The 12,528-nt window shown below is 42.5% G+C and overlaps 1 protein-coding gene across 11 annotated transcripts in view; it reads left to right on the top strand.

Annotated features, from left to right (window-relative positions):
- LOC119032085 (lymphoid-restricted membrane protein) overlaps positions 1-12,528 on the top strand; it is a 33,603-nt gene that overhangs the window by 716 nt on the left and 20,359 nt on the right. For 7 of the 11 annotated variants that reach the window (XM_037120864.1, XM_037120860.1, XM_037120871.1 and 4 more), the window contains exons 2-18: positions 387-1,123; positions 2,079-2,189; positions 3,193-3,373; positions 4,663-4,721; positions 4,814-4,889; positions 5,624-5,782; positions 5,871-5,988; positions 6,429-6,479; positions 6,663-6,740; positions 7,013-7,069; positions 7,316-7,375; positions 7,991-8,055; positions 8,328-8,421; positions 8,902-9,048; positions 9,618-9,719; positions 10,471-10,622; positions 12,096-12,207. In XM_037120864.1, the coding sequence (XP_036976759.1) occupies positions 442-1,123; positions 2,079-2,189; positions 3,193-3,373; positions 4,663-4,721; positions 4,814-4,889; positions 5,624-5,782; positions 5,871-5,988; positions 6,429-6,479; positions 6,663-6,740; positions 7,013-7,069; positions 7,316-7,375; positions 7,991-8,055; positions 8,328-8,421; positions 8,902-9,048; positions 9,618-9,719; positions 10,471-10,622; positions 12,096-12,207 (2,304 nt within the window). In that variant the 5' untranslated portion in view covers positions 387-441. Of the gene's footprint in view, positions 1-200; positions 269-386; positions 1,124-2,078; positions 2,190-3,192; positions 3,374-4,662; positions 4,722-4,813; positions 4,890-5,623; positions 5,783-5,870; positions 5,989-6,428; positions 6,480-6,662; positions 6,741-7,012; positions 7,070-7,315; positions 7,376-7,990; positions 8,056-8,327; positions 8,422-8,901; positions 9,049-9,617; positions 9,720-10,470; positions 10,623-12,095; positions 12,208-12,528 lie in introns of all 11 variants that reach the window. The other 4 variants (XM_037120861.1, XM_037120862.1, XM_037120865.1 and 1 more) reach the window with 3 other exon arrangements.

Genomic DNA, 12,528 nt, shown 5'->3' with positions numbered 1-12,528 from the left:
GCTGTTTACAGCTTTTTTTTTTTTTGGTCATTTGTGATAGTGAATTAAGAGTTTTGGGGGGTTTAGAGCGAATTGAGGAACAAATAAAATAAGCAAGACCTGAATGATTAATCCGTAATCACAGTAAATGTGAGGTTTTTATTCGATGTCCAGTTGATCTCTTTCATCCTCATCATCTATTGCGCCCACTTGTTTTACAGTTCTTAAGATTCCTGTCTACACAGCCACAGAAAGCAGTCCTAAACAGACTTAATGCGCCAGTTGTCAAGTACATCATGGTCTGGTCATCCGCCAGCAGAATAACCATGGCTTTCTCAGTGTTTTAATGTGTATGTTCTTTTGTCTCTATTTTACAAAGATAACGGTTTCTGCTCCTCTCTCCACAGACTTCAGCCTCTCCTCTAGCCAGGAAGCCAGCTCTGCAGCCTCTCCACCAGCAGCATGGATTATTACACGCCGCAGCCCAGTCGTCGTCACAATCCCGTGGACAGCATCTGCCGCAAACTGCAGACCATTCAGTGGCGCGGTGATCGAGAGCCCAATTCACCGTTCCAGATTCCCAAGCTCTCCTCCAGCAGTTACGACAGTGCGCAGTGCGGCCTCAGGCACAACCTGGAGGCCATTCTGAAGAAAGGGGCCATCCACAGAGACGAGGGGGAGAGGGGGAAGGAGAGAGTGAAGGAGAAGGGGAAGGGGAAAGGGATGGGTATGCCGAGTTCTGCTTTGTCCCAGGGGAGCCTGGGCTCTTCAGCGCCAATGTCCATCCCTTCCACTCCCACCATGCCGGCTAATGTCACTTACACCATCACTAGCACACTTGGAGAGAGGAGAGGTGCTGATGGGAGGGAATTGAGACAAGTTAAGAAATGGCAGAGGTATTGTTCGACACCCACGGGGCAGTCCAAAGAGTCCCCTTACTTCACATTCACACGAGGACCCCAGACAGTGCAGCCTGAGAGCGAAAAGCCGAGCAGGAGCCCTCCTCTGTCTCATACCTTCACTCCGAACCACAGCACCGTAGCCTACAATCTCAACTTCTGCTCAGGAGACACAGGGAACTTGACCGAGTGTGAGCTGCCCTACCCGGCTCTGGTTGTAAAAAGACTGTCCATGGGCGACGGAGGTAGGGAGGAGCGGCTGACGGCCAACTGGGATGTGAAGGTTTATGTAGCAGGGAACACAAAATTGAAATCAGCAGTAGTTTGACAAAATAACTTAACTCAAAGTGCACTTCTTATTTTTTCCCATTGCTTTGAGTCTCATCTCCCTGACACTGACACTCCACTGACAAGAAGTGTGAGTTTCAGGTGAAAGCTGCGGGAAAAGCTTGTGAGCAGACTTTGTTTGGTGTAAACTTCAGTCAAGTATTGGATATTTACACCAGCAAGACAAACTTGAAATGCCGATTCTAGCAAATAAGTTTTTGGTAGTAGATTGGGAGGTTTTATTTTTCCTCAACTGGATTTTCAAAATGGGAACTCTGATGTGTGCTGCTAAATAGTAATAATAATAATAAGAAGATGGAGAATGCAGCTACTTTATAAAATAGAAGAATAAGCAGTCTACAATCTAGCAATATGGCAAAAAAGGCTTAAAACACCTGAAAGTCCCAAATTTCAGATGGTTTACTTCTAAAGGAACAAAATTGGCGCAGGCTGGCTGGGTTGTTTTACACAAATTAAAGGTCGACTGTTCTATTTTTGTTGCTGATACCAATATTGCAATGGGTGAAAAATTCTGATACAGCTGCATCGACATATGTACAGACATTTTTTGCAATGAGCCCTTAAATGTACTACGAAGATATCACACAGACCTGGGATGAGAAAGTATTCCAGCATAATAAACAGAAGTTATTGCATAGAGAGTGGGGATAAGTAGAGATGGTGGGGCCCCATGGCGAGTTAATTTGCACTTGTAGCCCCAAACAAACTTGCATTATGTAACTCTGCAATGGTGTTTCAGGCCGTCATGCCATTACAGTTTTTGCTGTGCCTGAAGGAATATTTATCATGTGCCTTTCTATGAAAGTCAGCACTGTGTGTGTGTGTGTCTGTGTGTCTCATATTCATGTCCAGGTTCATCACTCGCTTCTGAAAACAGGAAGGAGAATATGGCAGAAATCAGCCTCATCTGTGAAGAGAATCTGCTTGATACCATCTTCCATGCCTGTGACACCCAGCGCCGAGGTACATACATGCACACATGGTCATTAATGGTTGCGTCGTGCATCTCAGTCTTGCAGCAAGCTGAATACAGCAGCCAAGTGACAAACTATAATTTTCACTGAGGCTAGTATGACAGTGTGTTCCCCTCAGTTTCCCATAGTCACACAATATCAGTGTTGTCTCTTTTGCCTCCAGCATTAGCAACACAAATCTGTTCTATTTATCTTTCCAGCCTTTAAGGGGTTTCATCTGTTCACAGACTTGTGTGTTGTCTGTGTTAAACACTTTTAATGCCATTTGGAGTGAGCCATCTTGGGCGGCAGGGATATGGAAGTGGTGGTCATTTCTTTTCATTTTTGATAAAAAGTAATTTTGCCAGATTTTATTTTTATTTTTTCTTGAACTCGGGATCGGCTCTCTTCTAATTTTTTTTGCTGGGCAGGTGGAAATGTATGTTTGTCTGTCTGTCTGACATTTTTTTGTTGTTGAATGTCTTTAATCTCACTGTTGCTGTAGAGATATAGCAAAGTTCTGCCTGATTACATTTCGTGTTTTGTTGTGTATGGGACTGAAGAGTACCTATGCAAACATATTGAACATTACATGGTGTATTGTCTGCAGTTGAGTTTTAGTGAGAGAAGTATTCATGACTATTGAAAGATCATTAAATGGATTTTTGTGAGATGAAAGAAAACTAGCCCACAGTTTAGATTCCTGCTGTGGTAACTGTGAAGGCTGAAGAGTTTAAAAAAAAAAAAAGAAAAAAAAAGGAGGACAGCGTTGAGAAATGTGTGAAACCAACTGCAAAAAAGAATTTAGTCTTGATTCTTCCTGTCGCTATGGTTACTGCTTTTGCAGCGGGCACCTATAACCCAACAAAGACAAAAAGATTGAGAAGTGCAGCGTTACATAAAAATATACACATAATAAATCTGTTAATATATTAACCATCTAACGGGGTTAAAGTATCCAGAGATGAGAGAAGATTTCTTTCAAGCGTCTCTGTGCTACTTTCATCTTGCAGGTAAAGTGTTCGTCTCTCACATTGTGGACTACCTGCGTCACACCACCAGTCGCACCTCAGAAGACAGCGGACTGGAGGAACTTTGCAACATGCTCGATCCAGAACACAAAGATGTCTCCATTGACTTGGACACGTATCACGCCGTAATGAGGGAGTGGATCGACGATTGCCGCAACAATGGGTAAAACAAAAGCAATTATTATAAACCTGAAATACATGATTATTTATTCAAAAACAAAATTTTCTGGGTTTGCAAGGTGTTTAGTAATTTAAATATCTTGAGGTTTCAAAGAGAAGAATAATCTTGGGAAAGTGCTTAATCAAGGTCCAGCTGTGCTGTTATGTAGCTACAGGACGTGTTGTGACCTTCCTGTGTGTGGATGAAAGAGAAAAGTGAAATTTGTGAGGTAGCCAGTATGGAGTTATAAATCAGTAGTGGATTAATCATCGGGTATTTGTGTATTCTTTTGCTCTTGTTTTTGTCTGCCTTGAGTATCTATTTTGAATTTTATGTGTGACAACTGGTGGTTTCAGAGGAAATTAACAGCTTGTGCAGTCAGTGGTTTCATTTTTTGTTTAGTCTGCCTCCTCTTTTGCACCTTAACTGTTTGCTAACGCAGTTTGTTTGTTAGAGGAAATAATATACATCGTTTTCTTCATGTTTTTCTTTCTACATATTTGTAGAATAGTTTCCAACCTCTTTAAGGTGACATGAGAAAGATGGCTTGTACCGTCTTCTACCAGGCCTGTGGTTTCTTTTAGCCTTTCAGAGAAGAAGCACTCGTATGTTGTGCTTGAGTTATGCAAGTGGATGTTGTGTAGGCGGGTTATGCATCAGATGAAAGATTTTTTTTTTCTTTTTCTTCCCCATTGTTTCAGCTGTCTACATCTTAATGTAACACCATTGTGTCGTTTGTCTCATAGGCAGTTCTGCGTAATCATCAAGTGCACTCTGCACACTGTCAGGTTGATGTCAGTGTGCACATGACACCATTGATCCAGTCTGATAACTAACTCTGATGAAGGGTTAAAAGTGAAAATCAAATTGTTTTGTTTTAAGTGTATATTATATTAATTTATCTTATTAAAATTGGCCTGATGTGTAGGGCTTAAGACTTCATACTTCGAAGGGCAACAGAAGAGGTCCATTTTTATTGATGCAACTTATTCCTGCCAACCACGTATATCTTTCAAAAGCATAGGGATTATGCCTTAGCCAGTGTGCTCTCTTTGCAGTATATCCAGGCTCTGTTCGCACATCACTTAGAGAATAGGTTTCAGAATGAACAGAGCTGACTGTTTTTAGTGTTCAGTCTGCCAGGCATCAAAAATTGAACAGTTTAACCATCATTACAAACATGTTTTCAGGTGTCCAAAAGCAACAGCATAGTGCATGGCTGCCAAACACTAGAAAAATATAAAGACAACTGATCTTGCATAATCTGACATTTGATCTCTGTTATATCTCAGGGAAGAGCCAACAGATGACGTCACCCAGGACTCGGTAAAACTCAGAGACGGCCTGTCTGGTAAGGATGTGTGCTATCACTCATGTTTGCCTTTCATTTCATTCATTTCATCATTTCACTGTACACACATGTGATTTTGTGTGTGTTTTTAGCCAAGAGGTCCATGCTGCTCAATATGACCTCAGGAAGCTTGGAGGCCTTTGGAGGGGAGGCATCCAGAGTGGAATTGTAAGTGATGTTTGTATGAATGAATAAGAGTGTAAATGTGTATAAAATTAGGTAACCAATGGCTTTATTAGTGTGTATTGCCGGCCAGCCAAGGTTAAAAATAAGTATGTACATTCTACAGTACTGAGGCAACTCCTGAACCTTTTAAACATACTACAGTTACTGGCATTTTAATTATGATACCTACTTTCTGTTGACTTGGGTGTTATTGACTTAAATTATTTGATAAGTTCCATGCTGGCAGTGCCATGCAAATATAACTGCAGATATTATTTCATTAGAATATGTAAACAGCAAAATGGAAAACTCCCTGTAGTAATCCATTGACTGTAACACATAAGAAAAAAAACATCTCTTCCTTTTCCAGGGGGAACGTTATTTGGCCTTTTGATAAAAAAATTAAAACATACCGATGGCTTTGATTGTTTTGGACCCATCAAGATCCACCTTGTTCCCAATAATTTAACCATATATACTAGGAATCTGTGTGCAGCAGCTTGACTATTTTCAATCCAGAAAATCATTTTGGTCAGTACTTCAGATTTAAAATGAAGTTACCATTGCTCTTCCACAAAATGTTAAAGACAAGGAGATTCAGCACTTGTTTTGCCAGTGTGAGACAGTGTTTGAAAGTGGATGTTTTCAGTGTGAGTGCAGACAGAGTAAAGCGCTGATGGTGGAGTTTGGTTGTCAGGATGTGGTGGTCAAGTGTATGTGTGTGTTTCTCCCCACAGTGAGACATCAGAGCTGGTATATTGCGTTGCCGATCTGCAGATGAGCAACCAAAAGCTCCAGGAGGAGGTGAGGAAGCTGAAGCAGGTGGTGGAGAGCATGGAGGACAGCAACCAGAAGCTGGCAGAGGAGAATGAGGAGCTGCGCAGTCAGGCCAGAATGTAAGATGCACATACATGCAAATGCACAGCACAGATTTACTGTTGTAGTGGTGTGCTGACTTCTATCTCTGTTTGTCCTTATGTGCAGTAACCATCAGCTGGCGCAAAAGGAGAAAATGCTAAAGGAGGAGGTGGAGGAGATGAAGGCCACTCTGAGCTGTACGGAGGAAGGCAGAGCTCGCGCCTCCGCACACAGCAAACATGTGGTCAGTCAAACTCGGGCTGCACAAGGAGAATCTATAAAAATGCTTTCTGCTTGCAAACAGATGGTTGTGTCTGTTATCTCTGCCTACACTGTTGTTACCCACTGCTCACTTTGGTGTACTGCCAGTACAGTACAGCACATTTCACCTGCAATGTCTAAACATGATCAAATCATCAATTGTCGTTGACTTCATTTAGATTATAATTGGATGACTGTACTTGACATTCAGTGCAGGTATGAATCTGTGGCGCTTACTAGCAATACTGATTGTGGCTGGAAATGGTTTAGACAGTCAAACCCCAAATCCAAAGATTGCATTCAAACTTTAGATAAATGGGAAAATTCTTCAAGTCAGGATGTCTGAGTGTCACAGAGTAGAAAGTTTACAGCCAAATATTCATTTCCACCGCTGCTATTGATTGCTTTTCTTCTTCTTTTCAGGAGCGAGAAAACCAGAGTCTCATTTCCAAGATTGCTTCTCTTCAAGAAGAGGTACTTGACTGTCCAAAGAGGACTTTCATCTGAGGAGTTAACAGTAAAATCAATGACCTGACTCTGAGGGGCTCAGTAGCACTCATCCATTTATAGTTGGTTTACAAAGAGTATGTTGTTGCAAGTTTTTTTTCATAAAAGGATGTGACCACCTGCCCTAACTCCCCTCTGATGGCTCCCCAGAACTTCAAGGTAACCATGGAGACAGACGAGCTTCAGAGGAGAATAGCAGAGCTGTGTGACATTAACGCTGACCTACAGGTACCTGTACTGTCTGTCAGTTATTATTTCTTTATATTTAGCTCTGCATTATTACATTCTACTTCTGTCATTCGGTGTTTCTCTCTCTCTCTCTCTCAGTGCAGTTGTCCTATTCAATTTTTCTGGCCCAGAGATGTTTTTGACTGTATATCCTTCCTCAAAAGATGACCTTTGCATTGTCAGTCTGTCTCAGAAACAACTGTGTCAACGGTGTTGCCATCATGCTGTACCCTCTTTGTATTCTTATGTAACTGCCTTTTGTATGTCCACAGGTGCAGATTCACTCTTTTGACGGTGTCGTTAGTGAAAAGGAAGCTGTGATTTTAGAGGTTAGTGCCTTTTATGATGTTTTTTTTCCTCACTGTAAACCTTTTTGTGGTAGTAGTGATCATTGTATATATCCAATTTCTTGAATCCATTCAGAAATTCAATGTGAATGAAACCTTTAGCTACTGTTTCTAATAAATAAAAAAAAAACAAAAAAAATCCAGATGAAGGTAATTTTTGTATTGCCCTCTTTTCAGTTTCTTCAGAAAACACTTGTCTTGTTGTATCCTTTATCCTCCTTTTTACAGAAGGGCAGACAGATAAATGAGCTGAAGTCAGCAGTGGAGGAATATTCCTCCATCACAGAGGTCAGTGTGTTGAACTTCATATCCTATCACTTGCATCTCATATATATGCTCTTTTATGCTTTCACTTGTTCCTGATCTCTCTGCTTCCTCGTTTCTCATGCCAATGCAGACCTACTATGCACTCCTTACAAACCTATGGTGCAACTCCTCCACTTACTTTTTAGCTGACCACAGCTAGCAGTAAATCTGGCTGTCATTCTCTGATTTCCTGTGTGCAGCAACAAAAATAAATAAATAAATAATCATCATTTTAAATGAGCTTTGCGTTAGATTGGACACTTGGAAAGCTTCTCTCATTTATTAATCTTGAACAACACAGTGACCCTGAACTCGAGGTAGTAATTTTATTTCCCAAAAATATTTATGAATATTTGTACACCTTAATGTAATTATTTTTGGGTACAGGCAGTTCTCTGCTATGTCCAGTGTGTTTATACAATTATCAGCTGTGCGTCATTGGCTGATCAACTGTGGGAATTAAATCACCTGCTTCCACACACTGATCTTAAAGTCAACAGGGTTGTTCTACTGGGCTAACAGCAGGACACGTGGTTAACCTGAAAATAACTAAAGGGGTGAGCTGAGTCATGGTGGGATCTCTGTTGTTGCTTCTAGCTGCTGAGAGCAGACAAGAGCAAGCTGGAGAATCAGATACAGATGATGCATCCAGACCTAGCTAGGTAAGTGAATGACAGATGGCCTTGAATTGACCTTGTTTGAGATATTAATGATTACACCTAAGGATGTAGACATTAGCCTAGTTTTATTTTATCACACTATTAATTCTGGGGAGAGAGGCCCTCTAAGTCACAAATGGTATCATGTATATACATTTTTTTTTTCCTTTTTGCACATATTGCACAAATGTGTCCCTTATATCGTAATTATTGTTTCTTTTTTGACCTTGTTTGCACCCCACCTCTTCACTGCCCCATCTGTGTGTCTGTCACAGTGCTGGTCTGTCCCTGTCGGTGGCCTACAGGTTGAACCAGAGCAGCTCAGGATCCCTGCAGGCAGAACTGGCCCTGGCACAGTCACCACTGGAGGTCAGCACTCCCTTACACTTAATCTGTCTCTTTCATTTGCTTCCCTCCTCTTTTATGTTTTCTGTTATTTTTTCTCTTTCCCTCTTGCTCTTATTCTCTTATCTCATAACCACCTGTTCCATTTTCTATTATTGTGTCTCTCTTAGAGAGCAAAGCATTTGAACAAGAGCTCGTGTTTAAGATAGTTTTGGTAATGTTGTGTAATCTCAGTTTATATTTTCTCTGATCCCTGCTGTCCTCATGAGAAGGTTATTTATGCCTACAGGCAGGTGATTCATCTCTCAAAATTTTTCCTCCTCACGCTGTAGGGCTTCTCTCACTTGACGCACAATGCAAAGCACTATCTGAACATTTGCTGCAGCTCCTCACATTTTGTGTACTTGGCAAAGTCCAGCCTCTGTGTAATAATCAGATGAACGGTGACTGTTTTACTGTAAGTCTGCTGACTTGTTTGTGTAAGTATATAGCTTTATCCTGCAGGCCCTCAACGGACTTGATCATTTTTCCACCACCATGAGCTTTGCCTCCCCGCTGGATGAGACGCTTGACAGGGAGGTGCTGCTGATGCTGCAGGGACCCAGCCCTGAACACATGGCCAAGGAGTTCAAGAGCCTCCTAAACAAACTGGTAACAAGTTTGATTAAGTGAACGCTGACTTGCACTTAAATTCTTGAATTGACTTTAGATTGACGAATAGTGGGTAGCTGAATCTGTATAACAAACCCATTTTTCTCTTGTAAAGTGTTATACAAAACACTTTGACTTGCAAATGACTGCTTTGAATGTAAATGTCATTCTGTTCCAGTCAACAGAAAACCAGCATGGCAGTAGCATATGATGTATTGAACCTCTTTGGTATGGCATTTGAATGTTTCAGGTCCTCCTTTCTGTAGCTTTCAGATACAGACTGCTAAAAGGCATCTGTTTATGTGTCTCATGATTTTGCTACTCCTCAGACTAGATTTAAACTTTAAGAAGTACTTTGAAATAACAGGAAACACAAGAGTTGGATTAACTTTTTAGCGACAATGAGAGTCGACGTTTGCCTTCAAGTCTCAGTCAAATTCAATAAACAAACATGACGTTAGGTTTGTGTTTTGAATTCGGAATTTCTTGTTTGTCTCGAGCAGTGCGTGCATATTGACTTTCTGTCTTAAAGTATTTCCCTCTCGCCACTCTCTCTGTATGTCTCTCAGAAAAGGGATTTCACAGAGGAAGCTGCATCTGTCTTGTCTTCAGTTAGAGGCTTGTTGGACGACCACGCACAGCCAGGGGGCAACACAGGCACCAGTCTTCAGGTCACATCCACTCACATGCTTTCACAGACAGATTTTTAAAGATTTTGTTCAGTGTTAACCTGAGACTTTAGCTTATGTCAAGACCTTTAGGTAGGCTGACACTGTACTGCAGTGTTCGATGCTTTGTCTGTATGTACGGATTCATTTCAGACTGAAAAGGGCCATTTAAGTACTTTTTTTTTTAATATATATGAATCATTAAATTATGTAATGTGATTTCTGTCTTTCCCTCCCTCCACCTGTTGCTCTTTTTCTATCTATCACTGCATATCTGCTCTTTCTCTCCTTCCCACCCACTATCTCTCCTCTCTAGAGAGCTCTCACTTACATAACTCTCAAACAGGCCCCATCCAAGCAGTGTTATTTAGTCAGTGTGTTGTACCATGAACACAGCCCACTCCCCTCCTCCCTCACACCAACTTTCTGTATCTCTCTCTTTTTCTCTCTCTCACTCTCTATCACCCCCTCCTCCGGCATTGTTGCCACTCTGCATTCATTAGCCACGTACTGCCATACAGCAGTAAACATACCAAATGAGACCGAAATCATTAGTGGAGCAGAGCTGTACCAGTGCACCTCAGTCTTCTGCTGGTTTATCAGCGTGCTGCTGGCTGACATGGAAAAACTGTGTGTCAGTTAGGTGTCAGAACTTTTCAGAGGCATAAAAGAAACTCAGTTATTCAGGCTGCACGGCTGCCTGCGGCCTTTCACCCCAGCGGGAGGCTGACTCCCCGGCCTTGTCATCCTACAGACCGTGCAGGCCGAACTGGACTCGAAAAGGGCAGACTGGGCCCTCAGCCTGGACCAGCTGGCCCAGTACACCGACTCGCTGGAGAAGGAACTGATCAAAATGGCCAGCAACATGAGGAGGTCCCGCACCGAGATCCTGCACCTTTCCGTCAGGTGAGCAGATCTTTGTCTGGACTCTCTGTGCATGTGTGGCAGTGTCTAAAAATCAGTGGGCAGTGGGCAAATATGTGAGCTGCTGAAGTGAGTGATGTTTGAGAATGTGGTATGAGCGCGGAGGAGGGTGAAAGAGAAATACCAGAGGAAGATGGAAGAGAATAGCTTTGCAATGGATCTTGTGCTGGCGTTTTTTAAAAACAACTAGCCTCTAAGGTAGGAAAGCATTTCTTTAAGCTGGAGTTGCTCTTGTGCCACAATAATCTCATTGGTTGATCTAAACACTGGTAGGCAGAGCTAAAGAATTAATTTTCTGGCTAAGCAATACTGATGTCACTGAAGAGGACATTAGTAAGGGAGATAGATGTTGATTGTATCTTGCCCTTAAGCAGAGTGACCTATTAGGTTATCTTGTTAGCCTAGCTGCATTTCCAAGTCCATACAAGTCTGTAGCTGTCTCTGTAAGCTTGTCTGGGTGCTTGCAGAGCTTCCAGGAATCTCAAATGTGACATGGTCTGAATTGATTTAAAAGTTACTTGGCAACGCTTAAAAGGATTTTATGCAGCCAGTGAAGTTATTTCCGCTGTCAAAGGAGATCTGCCGATCGGAGAAGTCTGCTTTTCTAAATCTCTCTGTGACTCTACATAATTAACACCACACATTACTTGATGGCAGACACCTGCAATGTGAGTCTCTCTGCTCTCCAGTGCTGTGTCTCTGTTGTGTTGAGTCAGGGGGAAAAACCTGTCAATCATTGCTGACCTCAGTGACCCCAAAGAGCCCGCCTCAATAGGTCGGAGTCTGGGCCAATTCTGGACCTCACTCTTTGTAGATGGGTTTGCCTCGCCTTTTGAGTGTGTGTGTGTGTGTCTGTTTATGTGTGTGCTCATGGAGACGGCCATCCCCTTCAGATATATAACAGAGCTAGCGTGGTACAGTATCAGACCAGAGAGGGGGAACTGGTCAAGCTGTCCAGCTGGGATTTACTGTTACTTAGTTGCCAGGGTAAACTCAGGAAATTTGATGTAGCTTGGGAGTAAGGGAAACTGCAGGTACTCATTGTCAGTAATAGTTGTACCTCCTGCCCTGGAGTGTTGGGACTAAGGCATACTGTTGAGCTGAAGACTAAACTGTAAGACGGGGCTAGGATCAGGGATTTGTTGTAGAAGACATCTGAAGTTCTGTGCGTAGGCTGGGATTAGAAGGTTGCGCTGGTATTGGATCTACAAAACCGTGAAGTGAAGAAACTGTTACTGGGCCAGTCGGAGAACTGGCGGTGGTCACCCTGGGCAACAGAATGGGACACTGCATGGGCCTGCGGATTGGGTACAGTATGTCCACTGTACTGTCTCCGAAAAATAGGATTTCATATTTCTCTGAACAGCAAAGATTTTGTACTTGTACCACATTTCTTGGGAAAAACCAAAGATCCTGCAGTTGTTTTTATTGAACATTTTGTACTGCTGTATGCAGGGTGCAGGAGCAGGAGAACCAGAAGCGGCAGCTGTGTGAGGAGCTGGAGCAGCTAAAGACGCCACAGGACAGCAGAGAGGCCTCGTCCCAGACACCTGCACCAGAGGAAGAGGTCAGAGAGGAAGGGCAGGCTGGGTCATGGGCCTCAAATCTGTAAATGTATATTTGATCAACAGCAGCAGCTACTTGCTTCCACCATTCTCAGAATTTATCTTGTCCAGTGTACATGGATGTACACTGTGGGAGGTCAAACTCACTCCTTAGATGTGCACTGGCATTAAGGTCATATTTAGTTTGTATTAGGCTTTAATCATTTACATGTATGTGTTTTTGCATAGAGCAGGGACAGAGCTCTTACTGTATTCAGACAGATGGAGTATCTGCCAGAGAAGAGCTGAGTGCGAGTTGGCGGCTGAAGTGGACATTTGCGCGC

The sequence above is a fragment of the Acanthopagrus latus genome, chromosome 14 (genome assembly GCF_904848185.1).
Source record: "Acanthopagrus latus isolate v.2019 chromosome 14, fAcaLat1.1, whole genome shotgun sequence".
Classification (NCBI taxonomy): domain Eukaryota; kingdom Metazoa; phylum Chordata; class Actinopteri; order Spariformes; family Sparidae; genus Acanthopagrus; species Acanthopagrus latus.
The sequence above is the reverse complement of the archived record's forward strand: the minus strand, read 5'-3'. Positions and strand labels throughout refer to the sequence as shown.